Source organism: Gorilla gorilla, chromosome 19, assembly GCF_029281585.2.
Source record: "Gorilla gorilla gorilla isolate KB3781 chromosome 19, NHGRI_mGorGor1-v2.1_pri, whole genome shotgun sequence".
Lineage (NCBI taxonomy): Eukaryota > Metazoa > Chordata > Mammalia > Primates > Hominidae > Gorilla > Gorilla gorilla.
In genome coordinates, this window is record NC_073243.2 from 45,012,030 (window position 1) to 45,034,367 (window position 22,338).

Consider the following 22,338-nt stretch of genomic DNA (forward strand, 5'->3'; position numbering starts at 1 on the left):
TGACGCCCGGCTAATTTTTTTGTAATTTTAGTAGAAACGGGGTTTCACCGTGTTAGCCAGGATGGTCTCGATCTCCTGACCTCATGATGCACCCCCCCTCGGCCTTCCAAAGTGCTGGGATTACAGGCGTGAGCCACCGCGCCCAGCTGATTCCCACTCTTCTGTTTGTTTCTTTTTTTCTATTCACTTTGTTTTAATTTGTTCTTATTTTTTCTAGCTTCTCGAGATACAAACTTAAATTACTGATTAAAAATCTTTTTTCTGCTATAAAACAAGCATTTTTTTTACTATAAATTTTGTCAGACATATGATACATTGTATTTTCCTTATGAAGTTTTAAATATTTCCTTATTTATCTTGTGACTCATGACTTAGAAGGTATTATTTAATTTCCAAATATTTTGGTGTTTCACAAATACTTTTCTGATACTGATTTCTAGTTTAATTCTATTTTGGACAGAAAACACACCTTATATGATTTTAGGTTTTTTGTTAAGGTTGTTTTATAGTCTAGCACATGTGCACTTGAGAAGAATGCATATTCTGCTATTTTTGGGTTAGTATTCCATTAATGTTCATGAAATTAAAGGACACAACTATCCTTTGGTTGGATAGTTTTTTCACATTTTTTATATTCTTATTTGCTGCCTTCTTGTTGAAGAATTACTGAAAGAATTATGTTGATATCTCCCATTAGAATTGTGGATTTGTTTACTGTTCTTATTAATGGCAAAAGCCGCGATTACTTTTGCACCAACCCAATAGTTTGTAAGATTTTTGCTTCATTTATTTTGAAACTATGTTTTAGGTGTATAGACATTTATGGTTGTTACATCTTCTTGATATATTGAGCATTTTATGATTTTCAAATGTTCCTCTGTATTCCTGATAATATTCTATGACCAGTCTGGCATGGTGGCACATGCCTGTAATTCCAACCACTCGGGAGGCAGAGGCAGGAGAATCATTGAGCTTAGGAGTTTGAGATCAGCCTGGGCAACATAGTGAGATACGCATCTCTTAAAAATATTCTTTGACCCAAAGTCTGTTTTATCTGATACTAATCTAGCTACCCCAGCTGTCTTCTGATCAGTGTTTGCATGGTAAATCTTTTTCTATCTATTCACTTTGTATATGTAGGTACGTCTGTCTTTAAAATCTGTTTCTTGTAGAACACATGTAGTTTAATCTTGATTTCTTATAATGTCTAACAATCATTGCATTTTTAAATTCTAATCTTTAGTTTGGTGGGGGAGTTGGGGGTCGGCAACTATCGCTGTTAAGGGTCAGACAGTAAATCTTACAGTCTGTGTTACAACTATTCACTTCTACCATTGTAGTGTGAAAGCAGACATAGGTAATAAATAAATGGGTGTGACTGTGTTCCAGTAGAACTTTATCTACTAACACAGGAGGTGGGTCATAAGTTTGGTGACTTCTTGTTTAGATCATTTATATTTAATGTAATTATCAATATCATTGGGTTTAAGCCTACCATCTTGCTGTTTTTCTGTTTGTCCTGTGTGTTTTTTTTCCGTTTAATTCTCCTTTCATGCCTTCTTTTAGAATAACCATGGGTTTTATTGTATTCCACTTAATCTCTAATAAATAGCTTATTAGCTATACTTCTTTGCTCTGTTTAATTAGTGGTTGCTTTACGATTTACAAAATGCATTTTTAATTTATCATAATACATTTCCAAATAATATTGCACCATTTTATGTATAATGTAAGACCCTTACAACAGTTTACTTCCATTGTCCCATTCCATTCTTTGTGCTGTTTTTTTAAATAGTTCTTTATATGTTATAAATCCCACAATGTATGGTTATTATTTTTGTTTCAAAGAGCCAATTATCTTTTTAAAAAATTTTAAAACAAGCAAAATTATTTTGTATTTACCCACATATTTACCATTATCTGGCATACTTCCTTCTTTGTATAGATCTCAGTTTCCATCTGTTATAAATATGTGTGTATATACATGTAATGTCATCATGTTTCTTCTCATTATATTTATGTTTTCCTTTAAAGTTCTTGCATATATTTATAATAGCTACTTGAAAATTATTTTCTGCTAATTCCATAATTTTTGTTATTTCTGGGTCTGTTTCTTTGGCTTTGCCTTCTTCCTGTTTCAATCACATTATTCTCCTTTTCCACATTGGTAGTAATTTCTCATTGGATGTTGTACATTGTGAATGTTTCTTTGTTGAGAGCCTAGATTTTGATTTATTTTTTTAAAGGGTGTCAAGTAACTTGTAGATCTGCTTGATCCTTTTGATGTTTGCTTTTGAGCTTTGTTTGGGTAAATCCAGAATATTCTTTATTCTGGAGCTTGCTCAGCCCTCCTGCAAAAGCATGATTCTTCTTGGGTCTCTACTGAATGGCCTGGTGATTGAAATGCAGTAGTTCTGCTTACAGCTCCACAGTAGATTTTTTGCCTGGCTTTATGTAATTTTATCCTATACATATGCAGATCAATATTCAGCAACAGATTTCCTCCCTCCTCTCTTGTTCTCTGGTCCTGCATATTCCAGCTATGTCAGCCTTCCCAGTTTCTGATCTCTCTTCTTCACTTGGTGAGACCACTGTATTCTGCTTGGGTTCTCCACCTAAAGAAAGAGTCTCCAAGCAGAAAGTTGTGGAGATCATGGTCTCTGCACAGTCCTGTTCAATGCATGAGAAAAGCTGATTCATATATTTTATGAGTTTTCTGATTATTTACAATGGGAGGGCAAGTCTAATACCAGTTATTTCAGCATGAAAGTGAGGAGAAGTTCTATTTATTTGATGTTTAATCCTTTGAGATAGTTTTAGTCTCTCCAGAAACCCTTAGTGAGACCTAAATGAGTTTTTATTTTAGTTAAAATATCATTCCATTTCTCTAAAAGCTTTTAAAAATAAGGGTACATCCAGAGTGTGTCTTCAGGCAGAATACCAGTATCATCAGCCTCTTCTTTTATTTAAGAAGACTCCTTTATTTTTACACCATAATTTTGAATTATTTTCTCCATCAATAATACTCAAAACAAAAAGATTTCTAGCCTCAGCTTTTTCCCCCTTTGATGATTCTCTTTTCATAATGCACTTTGTCTTCCTTTAGTCATTCTTCCTTAATGCCTCTTAAATGGTTGGTGTTTTTCTGAGCTACATTATGGCACCATTAGTTATATATTCCTAGCAGCCAAGAGGTGTTAGAATTCCTTCATTTAGTAGTTGTAAAAAAAAAAAAAAGGAAGTGAGAGCTCAAACTGAAGGAGAATTTAAAGCCACATAGTTGTTTTTATCTTTATTTTTACTATTTCATATATGACAGTCTCAGATGTCCTTATAAAACCAAATGTTTTAAACTAGACAGAAAACCACTGCAAGTGAGAGTTGAAAATAAAAAATTTTAAGTACACAAAAAGTTCAAGGCCAGGTATTTCTTCTATTTGCTTGTTCCTATCTCAAAAGGTTAATTAGATTTATTTTTTGGCAATTAAATGAATCTTCAAAACATATCTGAAGTTAAGAAACTACAAATATTTTTGCCAGGCAAATGGGGGTCGGGAGATGACAATGGTCTGTAGTATGAAGGACAAGAGCTGGAGGTCTAGGGAATCAGAGACTCTGCACCATGACCCTTTAGTCCTTTTGGGCTACTTGTTTATCAGGTCTGACGAATCAAAGGTTTTGCAGTCAGCTAGCATACTAACAAAATATTAAACTGACATGTTTATTTATTTCCTGTTTGTTTATAGGAGTTTTTGTACGGTAGTACTAAAAATACTTTTTCAGCTACATGTGCTTTTAAACTGTGTGTGTGTGTGTGTGTGTGTGTGTGTATTTCTTGTAAGAGATTTTTTTAAAGTATGCATGTTTATCTATCAATATTTTTTCTGAGTTTTTTGTCATGCTTAGAAACTTTTCATAACACAATATTATGAGAAAAAAGGTTCTTTTATATTTTCTCCTGACATTTTAAGATTTAACTATTTTTATATTTAAATATTTACCCATCTGGCATTTATCCTTTCTCTTTTTTTAACTTTGTTTTTATTGAGGTGAAATTAACATTACATAAAATTAACCATTTGAAGTGAACAATTAAGTGGCGTTTAGAACATTCCAAAACATTTACATCACCCCAGAAAAAAACCCATATCCATTAAGCAGGTGAATCCCCATTCTCCCCATTCCCCATCCCCTGGCAACTACCCATCTGCTTTCTGTCTCTGTGGCTTTTTACCTACTCTGGACATTTTATATAGATGGAAGCATACTATATGTGATCTTTCCTGTCTGGTCTCTTCCATTTAATGTTTTTGAGTTTCATCACATTATAGCTTGTTATCAATACTTCATTACTTGTTATGGCTGCATAACATTCTGTTACATTATAATACCACGATTTGTTTATTTATTCATCCACTGATGAACATTTGTGTTGTTTTGATTTGGTGCTACTGGAAATAGTGCTACTATGAATATGTGTGTCCAAGTATTTGTTTGAGTACCTGTTTTCAATTCTTTTGGATATGTGCCTAGGAGTTGAATTGTGGCATTTATTCTTATATAAAGAAAGAAATATAAATTCAGCATTTTTTTTGCCAAAAGAATAGTCTTTTGCCTTAGCCCCATTTCTTGTTCTTTCCTTTACTCATTTAAGATACTTCCTTTATCATAAACAGAATTCCCATATGAACTTGGGTCTATTTCTTAAATCTCTTTGATTCATGTTCTGTCGATCAGTCTGTGTCCAAGTGCAACAGGTTGTCCCCACCCCATATCCATTTAATTACTATTTCAATATTTGGAAAGGAAAGCCTGCTCCCCACTCTCATGTTAAGTCTCATCCCTAGTTATTCCTTTTCTCATAATTTTCCTTGTTACTTCCGCATGTTTATTCCTCCAGGTTAACCTTTCGTTGCTTTCTGTTAGTGACATTATAAATACTTAAGTAATATCTTCTTACCATTCACATGAAAAATATCATTTTAATTTGTACTTAAGAATATGGTCAAGAGTCACATCTCTAAATGGAAATCGGTATTCATTGTATACTTTATTGCAGTAATTAATCAGTGACACTTTGGTAAATGAAATTTCACATTTTTAGGTGAATTGTGATTTGTTTTCTAGCTTTAAAATCTGAAGGAGATGATTACTATATTAATGGTGCCTGGACTATTGACTGGCCTAGGAAATTTGATGTCGCTGGGACAGCTTTTCACTACAAGAGACCAACTGATGAACCAGAATCCTTGGAAGCTCTAGGTCCTACCTCAGAAAATCTCATCGTCATGGTAAATGCGTCTTTGCCATTGTATTTCTTCTGTTTTTAATTCCCCCTTGTGAGGTAGGAAGGGGCAGGTTTTATTATCTCTGCTTTACAGGTGATGAAGTTAAGGTAAATAAAGATAAAATGATTTACCCAAGGATGTTAGAGCTGTGCAGAGTTAAGGCCATAGTGCTCTTGCTTGAATAGTATTTTTATAACCAAACAAGACAGATGAAAGCAATGGCTCCAAAATACCCATGAAAATGGGAGGAGAAAATTTGATATAAATGCGTGTGTTTTATATTAAGTTTCCTGTAAGACTTGTTTTGACATTTTCTTCTTCAAAAGGAATAATAAATATCTGAATGAAGGCTCATTGTATTTTAATTGTCTTCACCAGTTGTTTTCAATGGCAGGTTCTGCTTCAAGAACAGAATTTGGGAATTAGGTATAAGTTCAATGTTCCCATCACTCGAACTGGCAGTGGAGATAATGAAGTTGGCTTTACATGGAATCATCACCCTTGGTCAGAATGCTCAGCTACTTGTGCTGGAGGTAAGATGCCCACTAGGCAGCCCATCCAGAGGGCAAGATGGAGAACAAAACACATTCTGAGCTATGCTTTGTGTTTGTTAAAAAAGCTAATTGGAAACATTTCTTGCAGGTTTGCTTCAAGCTGTAATTTAGCAAAAGAAACTTTTCTTTAATTATATTATATTCCATTTGTTTTCAACCTCATGTAATTTGTGCAGATTTGTTGGTAAAATACATCTTGGCACAATGAGTGTCTCTGCTGGTGCTTCTCCCAAGACTATCTTGAAGGTGGGCTGTTTGCCTTTCGTGAACACATTCTTGGTAAAGAACATCAAAAGTTTTTAAAAAGAAAATGAGCAAGAATCAGACATCACAGATGCAACTTCTTGTAATGGGAGATGAGAATGTACGGCTGTGTGCTTGTTGTGTGTGTTTGTGTGCCTGTGTGTTTGCCACAATCCTATTCAAACTCCCTTCTCCTGCCATCAAAGTTAAGGGGCTGTATACTGGGATGCTACAATAATTACTGGTATCTGGGTTCTGGGTTAATGGTGTATACTGACCCCATTACAGTCCCTCAGAGGTAGCTGCTAGGCGGTGGTTGGTGATGTGTTGGTTGTCCCATGTGCGTTATTCATGGGTGCCTTTTCCCTACAATTTACTCTATTCCTAATCCTCCTCCCTCTAGTGGCCACCAATGCAATTCTTTACCTCTGGCTGGGAGAGCAGGACAGTTGGCTTCCTTCAAAGCCAACACCCTTGCTGCTGCATGGACTGGTGAGTAGAAGTGCTGTGCAAGCAGCATCTTCCTTCTCTCTGGAGACTAAATGCATCGCCTCCACCGTACACCTTGATCCTAACAGGCAAGGAAACAAACCTGTCCTTCAGGCCTAGGCTGGACTAGATCACCTCACCATTCCAGAAGCAAAGATTAAATTTTAAATAGTGATATTTATTTTGGGCAAAATTAAAATAAAGTAAATCATCCAATACATTACCTATACTCCTTTTTTAAACTATGCAGAAATATATGATTTTTATATAGGCTTCATCCTGTCTTGTATTTGCATCTTCTGATTTTCAAGTCTTAAATCAGAGAGGTTATTTTTAGAGAAATAATTAACATATAATCTATTCAGTATTTTTATTTTATTACTTATTACTTTTTTTTTTTTTTGAGACAGGTTTTTGCTCTGTTGCCCAAGCTGGAGTGCAGTGACATGATCATGGCTCACTGCAGCCTCAACCTCCTGGGCTCAAGTGATCCTCCCACCTCAACCTTCTGAGTAGCTAGGGAGCACGCCACCACACCTGGCTAATTTTTAAAATTTTTGTAAAGACAGGATCTCATTGTGTTGCCTAGGCTTGTCTTGAACTCCTGGCCTCAAGCATTCCTCCTGCCTCAGTCTCCCAAAATGCTGGGATTATGGGCATGGGCCATCACTCCCAGCCTAATTCAGTATTTTTAGTCTCATACAGAATTAAAGCAATGATTAACTACAACTCCAATTTCAATATAAAGTCTATACAACATGAAAGAAACAAAAAAGAAGATGAATAATAATATATTAATGTTCTCTACTGTGTAAAGTATCATGAAACATGGTTATGTATAATTCGTGACATATTTTAAAAGATCTCTAGTTCCCATCCATTTTATGTGTAAAATGGCTGGTGATTTGTAATGTAAAGTTTTTAAAGCCATAGGACATTACCATTTTTAAATAAAGAAATATTTGCAACTAATTGATCAAGTATATGCCATTGCATTATTTTTAGTGGCATTTATACATATATCTATCTTTTATCCAATTCAATTCTTTTTATTCTATAAATTAACTTTTCCCTTTGCATATTCCAACAAAAAATCTTCTAGAACAATACATACATAATTCAGGCCCTGAGGCAAGGTGGGATAAACTTATTAAAGAATAATTAAAATAATTTAAAGTTTAGGAAATCTAATAAGGATAGTCTAAAGTTAAAGTGGATTAGCTTGGAGAAAAGAAAGCTAAGGGGATGCATATTAGCGTACGACAGAAGGTTGAATGGGAAATTCTTAGAGCCGGTTCATCTTTGTACTGAAATTGCTATATTTGGGGATGGTTTAGATACAGTCTTGTCTGAGACCAAGAAGGGATTAAATGAATTCTTAATGTTCCTTCAATCCTATGATTCTATTTGTTCAGAAAGGAGATAATCCAACAAAAAAACAAAGAAGAAGAAGAGGAAAAAGGCCATGAGAACTGAATTTGGAAGAAAAAAATATAATTTTGGTCAGAAAGTAAAAAGTCTAAATGAGTGTTATTTTTTTCCATAACACTTGCATTGAGAAATAGAAGTGATTTCTTGTGGTAGGGGGTAAAAAAAAAAAAAAAGGAGAAAAGCCTCTGGAGGGGAGAGCTTTCTCTTCCTTGTTATTTATTCTTCTTTCTGTGATCTGGAGCTACTGGTCTTAGATACTGGAGGTGGTTCTGGGAACTCACATTAGGCTTGGTTGTGGGTGATTATGAGCATTCTTGAGGCTATTGCCTTCTTCAAATGAGGGATATAGAGGGCATGGTGTAAAGAGCTGCCATTTGTTTCGGTAAGTGGTTCTTAAAGTCTGGTCCCCGCCAGCAGCATCAACATCATTTAGAAACTTCTTAGAAATGCTAATTTGAGTGCCCCATTACAGACCTACTGAACAGAAACTCTTCTGAGTGGAGCGCATTAATCTGCGTTTTAACAAGCCCTGCAGGTGATTTTGTTGCTCGCTCAAGTTTGTGTACCACTGGTCTTGGCTGACAGAGAAACCAAACCCAGCACTCTAGACACATGGAATCCGTGTCTTCATCACTGAAGTCTGTGCATCTTTGTAAACTCAGTTTGCCCCTAGAACAATATCCAAAACATAGTAGGGGCCCAATAAGTGCACCTTATTGAGCACCTTAATGAGGCCAATGGTGGCCTCCCAAAATGCTAGATGAGTGAATGAGTAAAAGGAATTAATTTTGGCAATTGTATATTTGTGCTTGTCCTTTCTAATGTGGGAGATGAAAGTTTAGAGTTGCTACTTTTCTTATAGAGTGGGGCAAAGCTTTGCCAAGGAAAAACAGTATAATTTTAATTAGCATAGGTAAGTAAAACCAAGCTCCTCTCTTTTTTACTTTGTTTTTTGTTTGTTTATTTTTTGTTTTGTTTTGGGTTTTTTTGTGTTTTGAGACAGAGTCTCACTCTGTCACCCAGGCTGGAGCACAGTGGTGTGATCTCGGCTCACTGCAACCTCTGCCTCCCGGGTTTAAGTGACTATTCCACCTCAGCCTCCCAAGTAGCTCAGACTACAGGCGCCCACCAACACGCCTGGCTAATTTTTGTATTTTTAGTAGAGACGGAGATTCACCATGTTGGCCAGGCTGGTCTTGAACTCCTGACCTCAAGTGACCCACCTGCGTCAGCCTCCCAGAGTGCTAGGATTACAGGCGTGAGCCACTGCACCCAGCCATCTTGCTTACTTTGAATAGGTGGAAAATATTTCCTAGGATATAGAGTGCAGGAATCAATTATTGAAGTTGCTCTTCTTACACTTTTAACCCCAGGTTCTTAAGAAGCTTACTTTTAACCCTCACTTTTAACCCCAGGTTCTTAAGAAGCTTATGATTGAGGGAAGTAAAGTCCCTTTAGAGTTTAGGAACTTTGACCCAAGAAAAAGCCAGAGTCATCTTCTCCTTAATGAAACTTCATTTTATCGTTAAGAAACCTTTCAAGAAGTCATTTCTACTTACCTTTCACTCAGAAACTAAGGATGAATTCTAAAGTCAGTTCTTTTCATGTTGGTTTTTTGTTTTTGTTTTTGTTTTTGCTGTCATTAAGTCTATTGTCTTTATAAGGGACATTTTGGGATGGTTCCACCTCATCATTTTAACTTCTTTCTTGGGCTTCTCATAGACTGGATTCTCTCCTGTGGCAGCATGAGCTTTCTTATACATCTTCCCCATCATGTCTAGAGTTACACTGTTCTTTATGTATTGGGAGAACTGTTTCTTGTAAGCATCTTCATCTTCCTCCATTAAGTAGCACATGTAATCTGAAACATTCTGGCCCATGATGTGCTTCTGGTGTACTTCTACATTAAATTATTTGCTTTCAGAATCATAACCAGGGAATTGTTTGGTACTGTGAGGGATAGACAAGCCTCCATCCATAGCTTCCTTCGGGGTGCCAAAAACTTTATTGCCGGTGGTAGTTCTGGCAAGGCCTGCATCCAGATAGCAGATAAAGACACCTGGTTGAACATCAATGCTTTCCACATTATATTCATCTCCAATCACCTCCGCTTGGCCTTCATAGATCTTATCCATGCCAAACCTATTGAAAAGCCTGTGGGCCAGCAGCAGGCCAATATAGTACGCTGCAGCATCATTTGTCAGGCCAATCTTCACACCATATTTTGGCAGTTCATGTGCATATGCTGTGGAAACTATCATATCCCCTTATATATGAGCATAAGCAATCTGACAAATGGTATCTCTGTTTGTTATATGAGCTGTCAACCTGTATTTGGGTATGTGTTTTTTATTTATTTATTGTCTGCCACTTGACAGAGACCTGCAGGCCCAGCAGTGCTAGGTGGGAAAAAGGGATAAAGTCAGTTCTTAACTGAGATACTCCATGTTCATCTCTCCAAGGAGGTGCTGGGTGTCTTGAGGCTGTCAAAATTCTTTTAAGTGGCAAAGAGAAAACAAGAAAGATCTCAAAGAACTTTCGGTGGCAGTCTCACAAGATCTTTCAGTGTTCTCACTTGTTATTTTCCTGCATATGTTTTATTAATATCCAGACCTTTGGGCTTTAATTGAGTTTGGGAGCAATAATGATAGCTTTCTCTTATGAGATCTTTTAAGATAAGAAGCTTGAGACTTTTTCTGTTGCTTAGCAGATCCAGTGACAAATCTAATGCTACAGGAAACATTGGTGATTCAGTCCAAGTAATGGTCTTTTCTCTGAGTCAGTAATGAAACACTTCCTTTGCCTCATAAGGAACATTGAGATGCTATGGGGTGTTGTCTTCAGTATATGTGTGATTTTTGAGATACTGCTGTAACTCTTCCTCAGAGAGAAATCCAAGGCCCAAAACATGGCTATTTCCAGAACCATTGCTACTAGAATTTGTTTCTGTATTCCTTACCCAAACATATTTATACTTTATAATTTACTGACTCCCAAATTTATATGCTACCATTGGATTAGTGATTATAATCAGTTGCTAATTAATGAATCTTGGCTGGGTAGGGAAAGTTGTATTGTTTTAAAATACAAAGCTGTAGGAGATTTTTAAAAGTGGTCATTTATGCCAGTATACCTATGCACTGTGACTTCTAAAGTTTCAAATAACAAAGATTGTATATTCATCCTTTGATTTTATTCATACATATTCTCTTTTTACTGATGTTTGGCTAGATATGTGGTTCTCAAATTTAAGCACACATCAGAGTTACCTGAAGGGCTTGTTAAGACACAGATTGCAATGTTCTACCAACAATTTCTGATTCAGTAGTCTAGGGGAGGCTTTAAGAATTTACATTTCTAAGTTTCCAGGTGTTGCTGGTGCCACTGGCTCAGGAACTATACTTCGGGGCTCTGGGGTAGACACTTAGATTTCCTAAAGTAAATGCCCAATAAACAGAGTGACAAGTCTTTTAGGTAATTATCTACATTATAGTTGTAACCATAGTATCACTAATCTTTTTGGTGACAGGTGGTTCTACTGCTCAGCTATGCAATAATAAAATTGTAAAGTTTAAAACATTTTCTGGTACTATATTTCATTTGATCATCTTCAGTAGCTCCATAAGATAGGCAATGAAATTACTAGTCATAATTTATAGATAGAATTCAAGTAATTTGCTGAAATCAAGACCTAGCAATTTAGTCTCTAGTGACCTTTTTAATTTAGTAATGAGGTGTTCTTTTGTAATAAAAAGAGCTTTTTCACCAGTTGGCTGCCTCAGTAGGGAAACATGATATATCCCCACCCATAAAGATCTCCTTCACTAGCTTGAAATTTCATTTTTTCAAATGCCTTCCATAGAGCAATGGTTCTTAACTTTGGCTGCACAATAGAATACCCAAGGAGAACTTTAAACAATGATGATACTTTGTCCCCACCCCCAGAGAGTCTTCTTTAATTGGCTGGGGGTGTGGCCTGGGCATCAGGCTTTGAAAAGTTCCATAGGTAATTCTAACATACAGCCACGGTTGAGAAGTACTGCTTTTGAAACTGATTAAAAGTTTTAGTCTTCAAAAAATTAACATTCAGATGCAAGTACCTCTGGGAGCATTACTAACACATATCTCTGTTTTTAAGTGGCTACTAGTTGAATTCTAAGGTTATGAGACTTAGGAATGAGTATCTGGGATGGGAAAGTAGAGAGGAGCGTCAGAGAAGGGAATGAAAGAAGGAATAGCATGCCACTTAATTTCATAATTTTGTTTAATATGGCCATTGGCCTTGGGCATGCCTATATATTTACAGTTTTCCTTCACTTGATGGATCATTTATAAACATCCAATTAATGTAATAAATGCTTTTAAAACTGACTGAAATTGTGCTAAACAGATTTCCCAAAGCTCTTTATTCTGATTTCAAGTTTATCTGATACTTACAGAGCTAAAATGAGTAGATGGTTGGGTATTCAACCAACTTTAATTTAGATGCACAAGTCAGAACAGAAGAGGCATATGGCCCCTGTTCGAACTCAGTTATTATGAACACTGATACACTTTGTTTTCTTTTAAATTACAGTTCTAATCAGAGAAGACCTTCTATTTTTTAGGAAATTATTTAAGAGAATGAATCTTTGCAGAATGCAGCAATATTCATGATAATGTTCTACCCTACTTTTCTGGGTGTGTTCTCATCTCCCTCTGTTCATACCATTCTCATTTCACTCCCATCCCCTCCTCTTATTTAATATTATACAATGCTTAGGCTTTAAAGTGAAACCTTCCAAAGCCCATTAACTGATAATTGATGCTATAGTGTTGTATTTAACTTTGTACCTGTTCTGTTAGAAAATAAACCTTAAGAATAGTTTATTTGCAGTACAAAGAAATATCAGAAATACATACGATATTTTATATTTATTACAATTTTATATTTATGCTCTAAATATACCGTCTGTCCTGCCATTGGCTCTATTGACACTCCTGATAACTTTCTCCAATTTTTTTTTCCTAGATTTTTCTTTCTTCCTCTTTGAATAGAAGTGCAAAATTGTGTACCAAAGTTTCTGCTAATACACAAAAGCATCTCTCTGCCAAACATTGCTTTGCAGGTCTTTGGGGGAAGAGATAAAGCTATGCTTAGATTACTGAGGAGTTAGGAAGGAGACAGGTTTACTGTTAGAGATATTTTTTATTTTGTTTGAAGATCAAAGAGCACAGATTTTATTTTACATATACTAAATGGTTATACAGGAATGTTTCTGATAAATCATCATTGACTATTTAAAATGCTATCATTACTTTTACATTTACATTTACATAGTCTAATTTTATTTGTATGTTTGATGCTTCTTTTATTATACTTTTTCTTCCCTGAATGTCATTTTAAGCCTAATTTATGAGTCTGTGTGTGTGTGTATTTGTGTGTGTGTGTGTGTGTGTGTGTGTGTGAGAGAGAGAGAGAGAGAGAGAAAAAAAACAGCATATAAACATAGAAGATATTTATGTCTTTCTTTTTTTTGAGCTAGGACAAATTCTTTTTATTTTACTTTTTGAGTCTTTACCTGATTCTTTTTTTTTTTTTTTTTTTTTTTGAGATAGAGTCTGGCTCTGTTGCCCAGGCTGGAGTGCAGTGGCACGATCATGGCTCACTGCAACTTCCACCTTCCTGGTTCAAGCAATTACCCTGCCTCAGACTCCCGAGTAGCTGGAATTACAGGCGCATGCCACCATGCCCGGCTGATTTTTTTGTATTTTTAGTAGAGACGGGGTTTCACATGTTGGCCAGACTGGTCTCGAACTCCTGACCCAAGCAATCCACCCGCCTCAGCCTCCCAAAATCATCTGGATTCTTATACATGTTGTGGCTGGTTTCTACTCTTTGAGATTTCTAAGACCATTTATATGATTTCCAACTACTATTTTGAATTTTCCTGAAGTGGGACCATGTTTTTCAAACTGTACAAAGGTGCCCAAGGGCACTGCAGAACGTTGTACATTTTCAGGGGAAACATAGCGATATTGATCTTACAGCATACAAATCATTACAAAGAAGTTATTTGGAACTAACTACAAGTAAAATTCTTAGTCTTTCTTTTTTCTGTCGTGGGGATGTTATTTTTAAAATTAGAGATACTAAGGATACTGTGAACTGAAAAAGTTTGAGAACCCCTGATTTAGGGTAAAATGAGTATCATTAAAGTTGGATTAAAAATGTCACCTAACTTCCTTTCACTAGATGTTGGATTTCATTTCAGAAGAGAAAATAAATGCATATAAGCTGCTCATTATTCAGGGCCCTGGTGATGTTCAGAATTTAAAACTGGAGACTCTTCTGTACTTCTAGCTAAGAGACTAGAGGTTTTGAATAATATGTAAATTTCTCATATCTATATTCCTTCTGATGCGTCCTCCTGAATATGTTTCCTTCTTCCGTCTCTGTTAGTTTGGGGTAAGAATGGTGGGTGATTAAAGCAAAGGAAAAAAAGAAATGAAGGAAAGAAGGAACTATATATTTAAAGGAGAAATTGCTAGCAACTTCTTTCCTGACAGCTAACAAGTTTATGTGATAACCTATACTATTGCATTTATTAATAACACAATTTTCAGATTACTTTTAACGAATCTGTCATGCCTTGGCCCCTTTAAAAAGTTGGGTATTTCTACATTGTTTCTATGGAAATGTTGTTTGTTCATGTTATATATTTCAGGAATGATACAACAAAGCATAATGTTGGCTTAAAAGTATAGTAAGTCCATTCTAAAATGACAGTTTTTAAATTATTTTAAAAAGTAATTATTAGAAAATATGTAATACAGTCTTTAGGCCAGTACTAATAGCTGAGTAAAAGAGAACAGTTCTCAAAGTACCAGATAAAACAGAGACAAATGCTTTACATTTTCACAGGTGTCCTTTTAATTTTTTGTCAATTCTAAGATGTCTAACACATTTAATATCACTAAGAGGTTAATTCACATTATTAGTGAACTAACAGAATGTGCTTCAAACAAACAAGGGTTCTGAGACTTATGCTTTACGGACATAATAACAAAAATAATGACTAACACTTGTATTGCAGCTTATAAAGGACACATTCACTGTAACTTTCACAGAAACTCAAAGCAGAAGAGCCCCAAATGGAGCATAGGAAAACAAAGTCCAGTTGTTGTTTTTTTTTCAAGATTCAAAATAGAGTTGATTGAAATTAAGTGCGAAAGACATAAAAAAGGTTGAATCTTGTAACTAAATGTGCTTATCTTTCACTTAGGAGTTACCAATCCAGAAGTTATTTTCAGAGTTAAATAAAAGATTACAGAGGGAAACTTTAGTTTGAATAGTTAAAAGCACTTTATTCAATGCCATTCATTTCCCTCTGAAGAAACATAATTATATAGTTAGTTTTAAAGAAAAATTCCCTGTGAAAGATAGTTTCTGTGTGGGGTTGTACAATGTACTATTATTTTTTGAAATCATGAAGGTCCTTTTATATTTGAGTCCTGTATATATCAAACTTAGATATAAAACCTATCACTGAGATTTTTAAAATAATACAAATCCTGTATAAAAAAATGACTTGAGTTTAGGAAGAACAAAGGTTTGCATTCAGCTTTGTTGATCATTATTCCCTAGTTTTCACTTTGGTCTTTGAAAAATAATATATTTATCGGACTAGACAATGGTCTGTCACTGCATTAACCATGACATCCCCCTATTCACTCTCTCCCACAATTCCCTCCTCTCAGGTCACTTTCAATGTTGTGAAGGAAGAGTGTCCTTTAACCTGGGATTAGCTGTACCCAGCATCATAACAGGGCACCTGTGAACATCACAGCCCCCAAGATCCTAGGCTCTGTAATCATTAACCTTACTGGGTTAGTTCTTATATAACTTGACTCTTGAGATTGCAGAGTATCTCTTCTATATAAACTCATGTTCGTGGTTGGTTCACAGTTCTGGAAGCTAATATGTGTGTTCATTTATTTATCTATAATAATTTTCATTTATGTTTTTTCCTTAAGCATATGGCTTCTCCTATATAACTACTTTTACAAAAATTCTTTGAATTATCCTGCATATTTTCAATATAACTTAAGCTTAAAGTCTTACATATGAAGAGTTATTTTGATAATCTTGACATGTTTTGCTGTTTACTTCTGCATGTTGTGGGTTGCATTTTCTCTAATGTGAAGATTTATAACTGAAGGCAAGAAATCTCTGCTAAGCCAAAATATTCTCCTAGTACTGTTTCATCATTTCATCAGTCCTCTTCCATCATTTGTATTGCTTTAGTGATTATATTCTTCCCTAACACGAGCAGGGTTTGGATACATATTCAGTCATTGAAAAACTTGGGTGAATCTGAAACCACAGTTTGAGTGCATTCCTATTGTATTAATGATCTATATATCACAGGTCATGTTTCACTTCACAAAAATTCTTCCCAAAATAGTATTTTTAACAGTCATAACATTATTCATCTTTACATGTTTGAATGCATAAAATGCTTTTGGAAAAAACAAAGCCTTTTAAAAATAAAGTCTTTTATTATGGTAAGCATGATCATCCTGATTTTGTGGGAACTTATGATATTACTATTTCCATCTTTAATTGAAGAAAATGAAGATTTTTAGTTTAAAAGCTATACAATTTGTATATGATTATATCCTTATTTTAACTCAAATTTGAAATATTTCAAGATTTGGTTCCTAGAAAGGGATTTTATATATGTTTAAAAGAAAAGCCTGTCTATTGATGATAAATACATTACACTGTGTGGAAGAAGCTCAAGGCCTTTGTACTCTCAACAATATTCCTCTAAAATGTAAATAAAATACCAAAAACAAGCTCTTACTTAAGGTCATGGAGATGACTTTCTAGTATAATATAACTAATCCTTTCTTTTTTCTAGAGACAGGTCTTTCTATGTTGCCCAGGCTGGAGTGCAGTTGCACAGTAATAGCCCACTGCAGCCTAGAACTCCTGGCCTCAAGTGATCCTCCTGCCTCAGCCTCCCGAGTTGCTGAGATTACAGGCGTGAGCATGTACACCCATGCTAGGTATACCAGCATGATTTAATTCTTTATATTAGGAAACTTGCCTTTCACAATTTCCTATTTCTAGTTAGTATTCTGCCTCTTGACATGTGTAACCCCTTTGACATGTACCTCACACTGGTACAAACTTAGGTACTTGAAACAAGACTGCAAAACCAAATGAAAAGAAACATGCCTGTTTTCTAGACTTACTCTGTAGAATACAGAGGAAAAGCAGACACATAAGGGAGAGAGAATTGGTGGAAAAAAGTGTTGAACAATTGAAATGTGGAGGAAGAGAAGAGAAGGCAACTTTTATAGAATTTTGGATCTGGAAGAAGCATTCTAAATTATCTTTATGTATTTGATTACCTCATTTTACAAAGAAGAATGAAAACTTGCCTTAGGTCATTTACCTAAACCACTTAGAAGTCAAAAAGAGGTAACTAAACATGGCAGAATTTGGGATGAGAAAAAACAAAGGAACAAGATAAAGTGAAAGGTAATGATATCATTTGGCTATGAAAAGAGTTTGGCTATGAAATTTGGCTATGAAAAGAGTTCTTCAGATCAGTGAGGATCAGGAAAAGAGAAATCAAACAGTAATAAGATAAAATGGGGAAACTATAAACTAAAAATATTAGACCTGAAAATGCACTATTTTATTAGATATCTTCCATCATGTAATATAATTATGATGGTACTTGCCCTGTTCCACCCCACCCCCATTTTAGTGTAATCTCATTGAGGTCAAGACTGTCTTACTCAGTAACTTTCTCCCTTATAGTACTAAAAAAGTATACATTAGACATAGTAGGAACTAAATTAGTTAAAAAGTTAGATACTTTTTATGGAAAAGATTACTCTTAATAGCTAAGGAGTAATAGGAATTCTCTCCAGGGATAAGCTCAGTATATGTATGTTCCACCCTACCTTACCATTACTAAACACAGTTGTTCTAGAAAAATACAATATTTTTAGAGCCACATTTTGCTTTTGATCATCCTATGTTTACTTAGGACATCCAGTTTTGCTTAGGACAGAAGGAAATACACTGAAAAGGACAGAAGGAAAGACACTGAAAAGAGAAGGGAAGCCTTTGAAAGATAAAAACTAGCAGGAGGCTCTTCAGAAGAAGGAACCATATGAGTGGAGTTGATTGGTACCCTGGGTTCCAGCTATTAGATCCAAGGCAGATGGGCTTTGCTCTGCCCTGCAAATGCTTGTGTCTGGCCAACAATCACACGGCACAACAGCCAGATTCCAGCAGTGAAAGGCAGAGCGGAGAGACATTTTTTTTCCTGGCACTTGTCACTCTTTGGATGCTATCTGCATTAAAGATTTAAATTAAATTAATATTGCTGGCCATATGCTCTGTATACTGTAGTTATATAGTGTTGTCTTGGTTGCTAGCTACTATGGATGCTGTGGCTAAGCAAATTGTTGCCTTAGCCACCAGACACATTTTTAGTACAAGCTCTGACTTTTTAATGTTACCCCCTTCTCTTCAGAAAACTGTTTCTTGGGTAGATATGATGTGCTATGTCACTAGGTTAAATTATTTAGATGTTGGTTAGCCCATCAATTCCAAGAATACATTTATATTTCTTTCTTTTTATTGTTGACTCATTCACAGGTGGTTATAGAATGCCCATTTATCCATTACATGGTCTATCACTGAAATGATGGGACTGATGAGTAGAGTTGAGAAGACTTAGAAAGTCTTTCTCCTGCCCTTAACCACCCCCGACCCATCCGTCTTGGTTTAACACATGTCACCCTTTCAAGTTAAATTCAAGTTGTAATTTCTGTACCTTGAGTGCCTTCTTTCTACTTTTAAGATGGTAAATTGCCCTGAGAAAAGCAATATATTGCCAAATACTATGTTACAAATGAGTTTACAAAATTATTTAATTCTCTGAAAGAAGAGAAAGATAGGAACACATGAGAACATTGGGCAGCTGATAAGAGGAGTAGAGGGACTGGAATGGAGGGAAGAAATGAAGAGGAGCGATGGTCTCTGAACTCTTTGCTCAGACTGGGACTCACTTGAACCATCACCACCCCCTAGAGTAAGAACAGCAGATGGTTTCCATCCAGGACTCATTTGCCATTTGATGGGCTTCTTGCACCTTTTCCTTTGGTACATACTGTATAAAAATGCCATTAAAGCCATTTCTTGATATGTAGCTAGAGCAGTGATTCAAGTGGAATATGCCTTCTTCCCATTGTATAAAAGAACCTTTGATGGGAAAATAGATCTTTAACTTTTAACTATTGGCAGAAAATTAAATATAGGATCTGACATTTAAACTTATGGACAAAAAGTGAGGGTTACATTTCTGTGGTAAGGACCATCATATTTGAATCTTTAGTATCAAAGAATAAAAAGATAAGCAAATTAAAAGTCTCTAAACAGAATATACCTTTTGTAGAGGGTTTAAAGTAAATATATATTGGCAATATCATCTTTTATAATTAACTTTCGTAACATGAAGCCATTACTTTTTTTAAGCATGGAGGAAGGATTGCATTAAAAAAACATATACATACAGTTTGCATGCCAGTAACTTTAGGTGTTTAAGAATAAAATACAATTAGTGCATTTTTATTAAATTCTGCAGAACATCTGCTTATCTCCAGGGGATCTGGACACTAAGCCACTAGAATTTTGTTTTTGATTAGGTACACACTGACTGGTCATGTGGACATTTTATGTTTTGGTTATAAACTATAAGTCTTTAGATTTGAAAGCATCGTGGTTTCGTGTAACTGGATGTAATTATTCCCAACCGGGTTTAAAATCAACATCTTCGCAATGTTTTACAGGCTACTTTAAAAGAAGTTATGTACAAGAGGCTTGATCATATAAAAAGAATCTAAACTCAATCATTTCTCTTGTGGACTTAGTTTAGATTATTTCCAGTTGATCTGTATTTTCTGCTTTCTAAAGTTAAAAGCTTCATTTTCCTTAATTCAAAAGTATGTGTTTAAAAATCCATTCATTTAGATGCATTGGTTTATAGAGTTATCCTGTTGCTACTGACTTAAAAAGAAAAAAAAATCTGTAAACCTGCCAAGTGTGGGAGTAATAGTTGGAAGGAGCTTTGTATGCTGTTGGAGGAAGATAGTACAGTGTTGTAGGAAGATTTGGAATAGATTACTGATATAGTCAGTTCTTGAGTGTGAAATACCACACTGTCTAATATAACATTCTAGAAGAAAATTAACAAAAGACAAATGTAAGGAAAACATGCATCTTCATAAAATATAGAGCAATTTCAGCTGTCTATTCAAGGACTTTAATTTTTACTTCATAAAAAATAGCATTCTGAAATCATGAAGCTAAAATGAACCCCTAAGTACTCTTGATTCCCAGTTTTTAAGAAGTATGGAAGGAAGGTATGATCAAAATTAAGTCAATTCATAATTCTTAGCACTTAGCCCAATATCTCGCAAGAGATACTGTGTTTATATCTCATAAACACAATGCTTTGGTTTAGTAACTATCTCTGTTGAATGAATGAATGAATGAGTAAATGAATGAATGACCTGCCAACTGCATTTAGCTGACAGTTTTAGTTTGGGTATACATGTAATTTTTAAACTAATTACTGGATCCCACTAAAGAGCAAAATAGCCCTGAAATTAAAGGGGTCTGAAACAAAATATTGGACTATGGGTCAGTTTTATTTCTTCCTTGTGGTTTTGTGTAATTTTCCAAATTTTTTATAGCAAATATTATGTACCAAATTTTTTTCAAGATACATACATTGTTAGAATTTATCATAAAATGAAATATAAATCACAGCTCTACTAACTCATATCTCATCTATGATTCAAATTGCAGAGGCCCTGCTTTTGCAATAAAGGCTACTTTTGAAAACAAATGTAATTATAGCCAAACAACATTTCTAGGGTTAAGTTAGAGAAAGAAGAATTTTATCTTGACTTAATTCAGTTTCTACAAGTCAAGATAAAATTCTCCTTTCTTTAACTTAACCCTAGGAAACTGAATTAATGTTTCTGCCACTGAAACAAAACCAGATCAGTTGTATTTTGTAGTGTTGAGAATGTTTATTTCTTCCTGAGAAATAACCAAGATATGTTATCGAATGCCAGTGTTCTTGTTTCAAGTATAGTCATGTTTGAATGACTTAAAAAAAAATAATCACACTAACCAATAAAAAAAAATCCCCTGCTGTCACTGATAGAGGCAAAATATTGAACCAGGATGGATGGATAATCTGAGCCACTGTTGGAGTTGGTAGTTGACTCCTATGACTAATGGTAGAGGTATCTGTCTAGGTGGACCACATGGACCTAGTTATCTGCCCACTGGAATGACACAATGGGGAGATATCCGATGAATATCATGGAACATCTGTGAATGGATCACAACTATGCCTGATGTGAATCATTCTTCCCTCAAAAATTCTAAAGTTTAATAGTTAAAAAATTCCAAACTGTTGTCGTCACATAAACTTCGTTGTTTGGCTTATTTTAGGGGTTGGGCGGGAAGGAATACAATACATACTCTAGGACATTTTGCCAGTAAGTTGTTTGACTATGTTTAAGACCCCTAAGTTTAGAAAAACATAAAAAATGGTTGCAGAAGGTGATCAGCAAGAGCCCTGGGTCAGTGCAAGCAATAAAAAAGACTTTCTTTAACTGCTCACCACTGTCATGGAAGCTACAGGATTTAAGTGTCATGAGCTTGGTGGATTTAATAGTTTGCCCTGTCAGTCTTTAAATTTAAAGGGCTTAGTTAAAGGTAGGTGTGCATAACATGATAACGGAGGCACTCCCACCTGCAGAATTTCTATGATTTAGGGGAACTTGGGGGAAGCATTTGGTGTCTAGCTCTTTAGGTGACAGTTTCTTGCACTGAATGATCCTGTTTCACATATATTTCCCTAATTTGTGATCACACTGTTTTTTTAGGGCATTATTACTTGAAACAACTGGGGAAAAAATAAAAGAAAAACAACTGAAGGATTGTGTGGGATTAGCTAGGTGTGAAGCTGTGGTTTCCTGGATACTGCTAATGCTGCTTTTACAACTCTTTCTGGGTAATTTAGCCTACCTGTTTATAGAGATGGGGTGGGTGAGTGGGGGAATAGCTTAGTGTGTGCTTTTATTTCTATTGCCAGGAGTAACCTGTTACCGCTATATGATCTGAAACATTTAGCATTGTCTTGTAGTTTGACGTGTTTCTCTTTGATATCTTGATATACCTGTCTGCTTCTTTTGATTCCTTGACACTAAAGAGAAAATGAGTATACATAAAATCTGTTCATCAG

At 35.3% G+C, this 22,338-nt stretch overlaps 1 protein-coding gene across 9 annotated transcripts in view; it reads left to right on the forward strand.

The window, feature by feature from the left end:
• Positions 1-22,338, forward strand: part of ADAMTS6 (ADAM metallopeptidase with thrombospondin type 1 motif 6) — a 362,071-nt gene that overhangs the window by 294,834 nt on the left and 44,899 nt on the right. For 7 of the 9 annotated variants that reach the window (XM_063700711.1, XM_055367654.2, XM_004058773.5 and 4 more), the window contains 2 exons: positions 5,128-5,291; positions 5,683-5,821. In XM_063700711.1, the coding sequence (XP_063556781.1) occupies positions 5,128-5,291; positions 5,683-5,821 (303 nt within the window). Of the gene's footprint in view, positions 1-5,127; positions 5,292-5,682; positions 5,822-6,488; positions 6,578-22,338 lie in introns of all 9 variants that reach the window. The other 2 variants (XR_010131756.1, XM_063700715.1) reach the window with 1 other exon arrangement.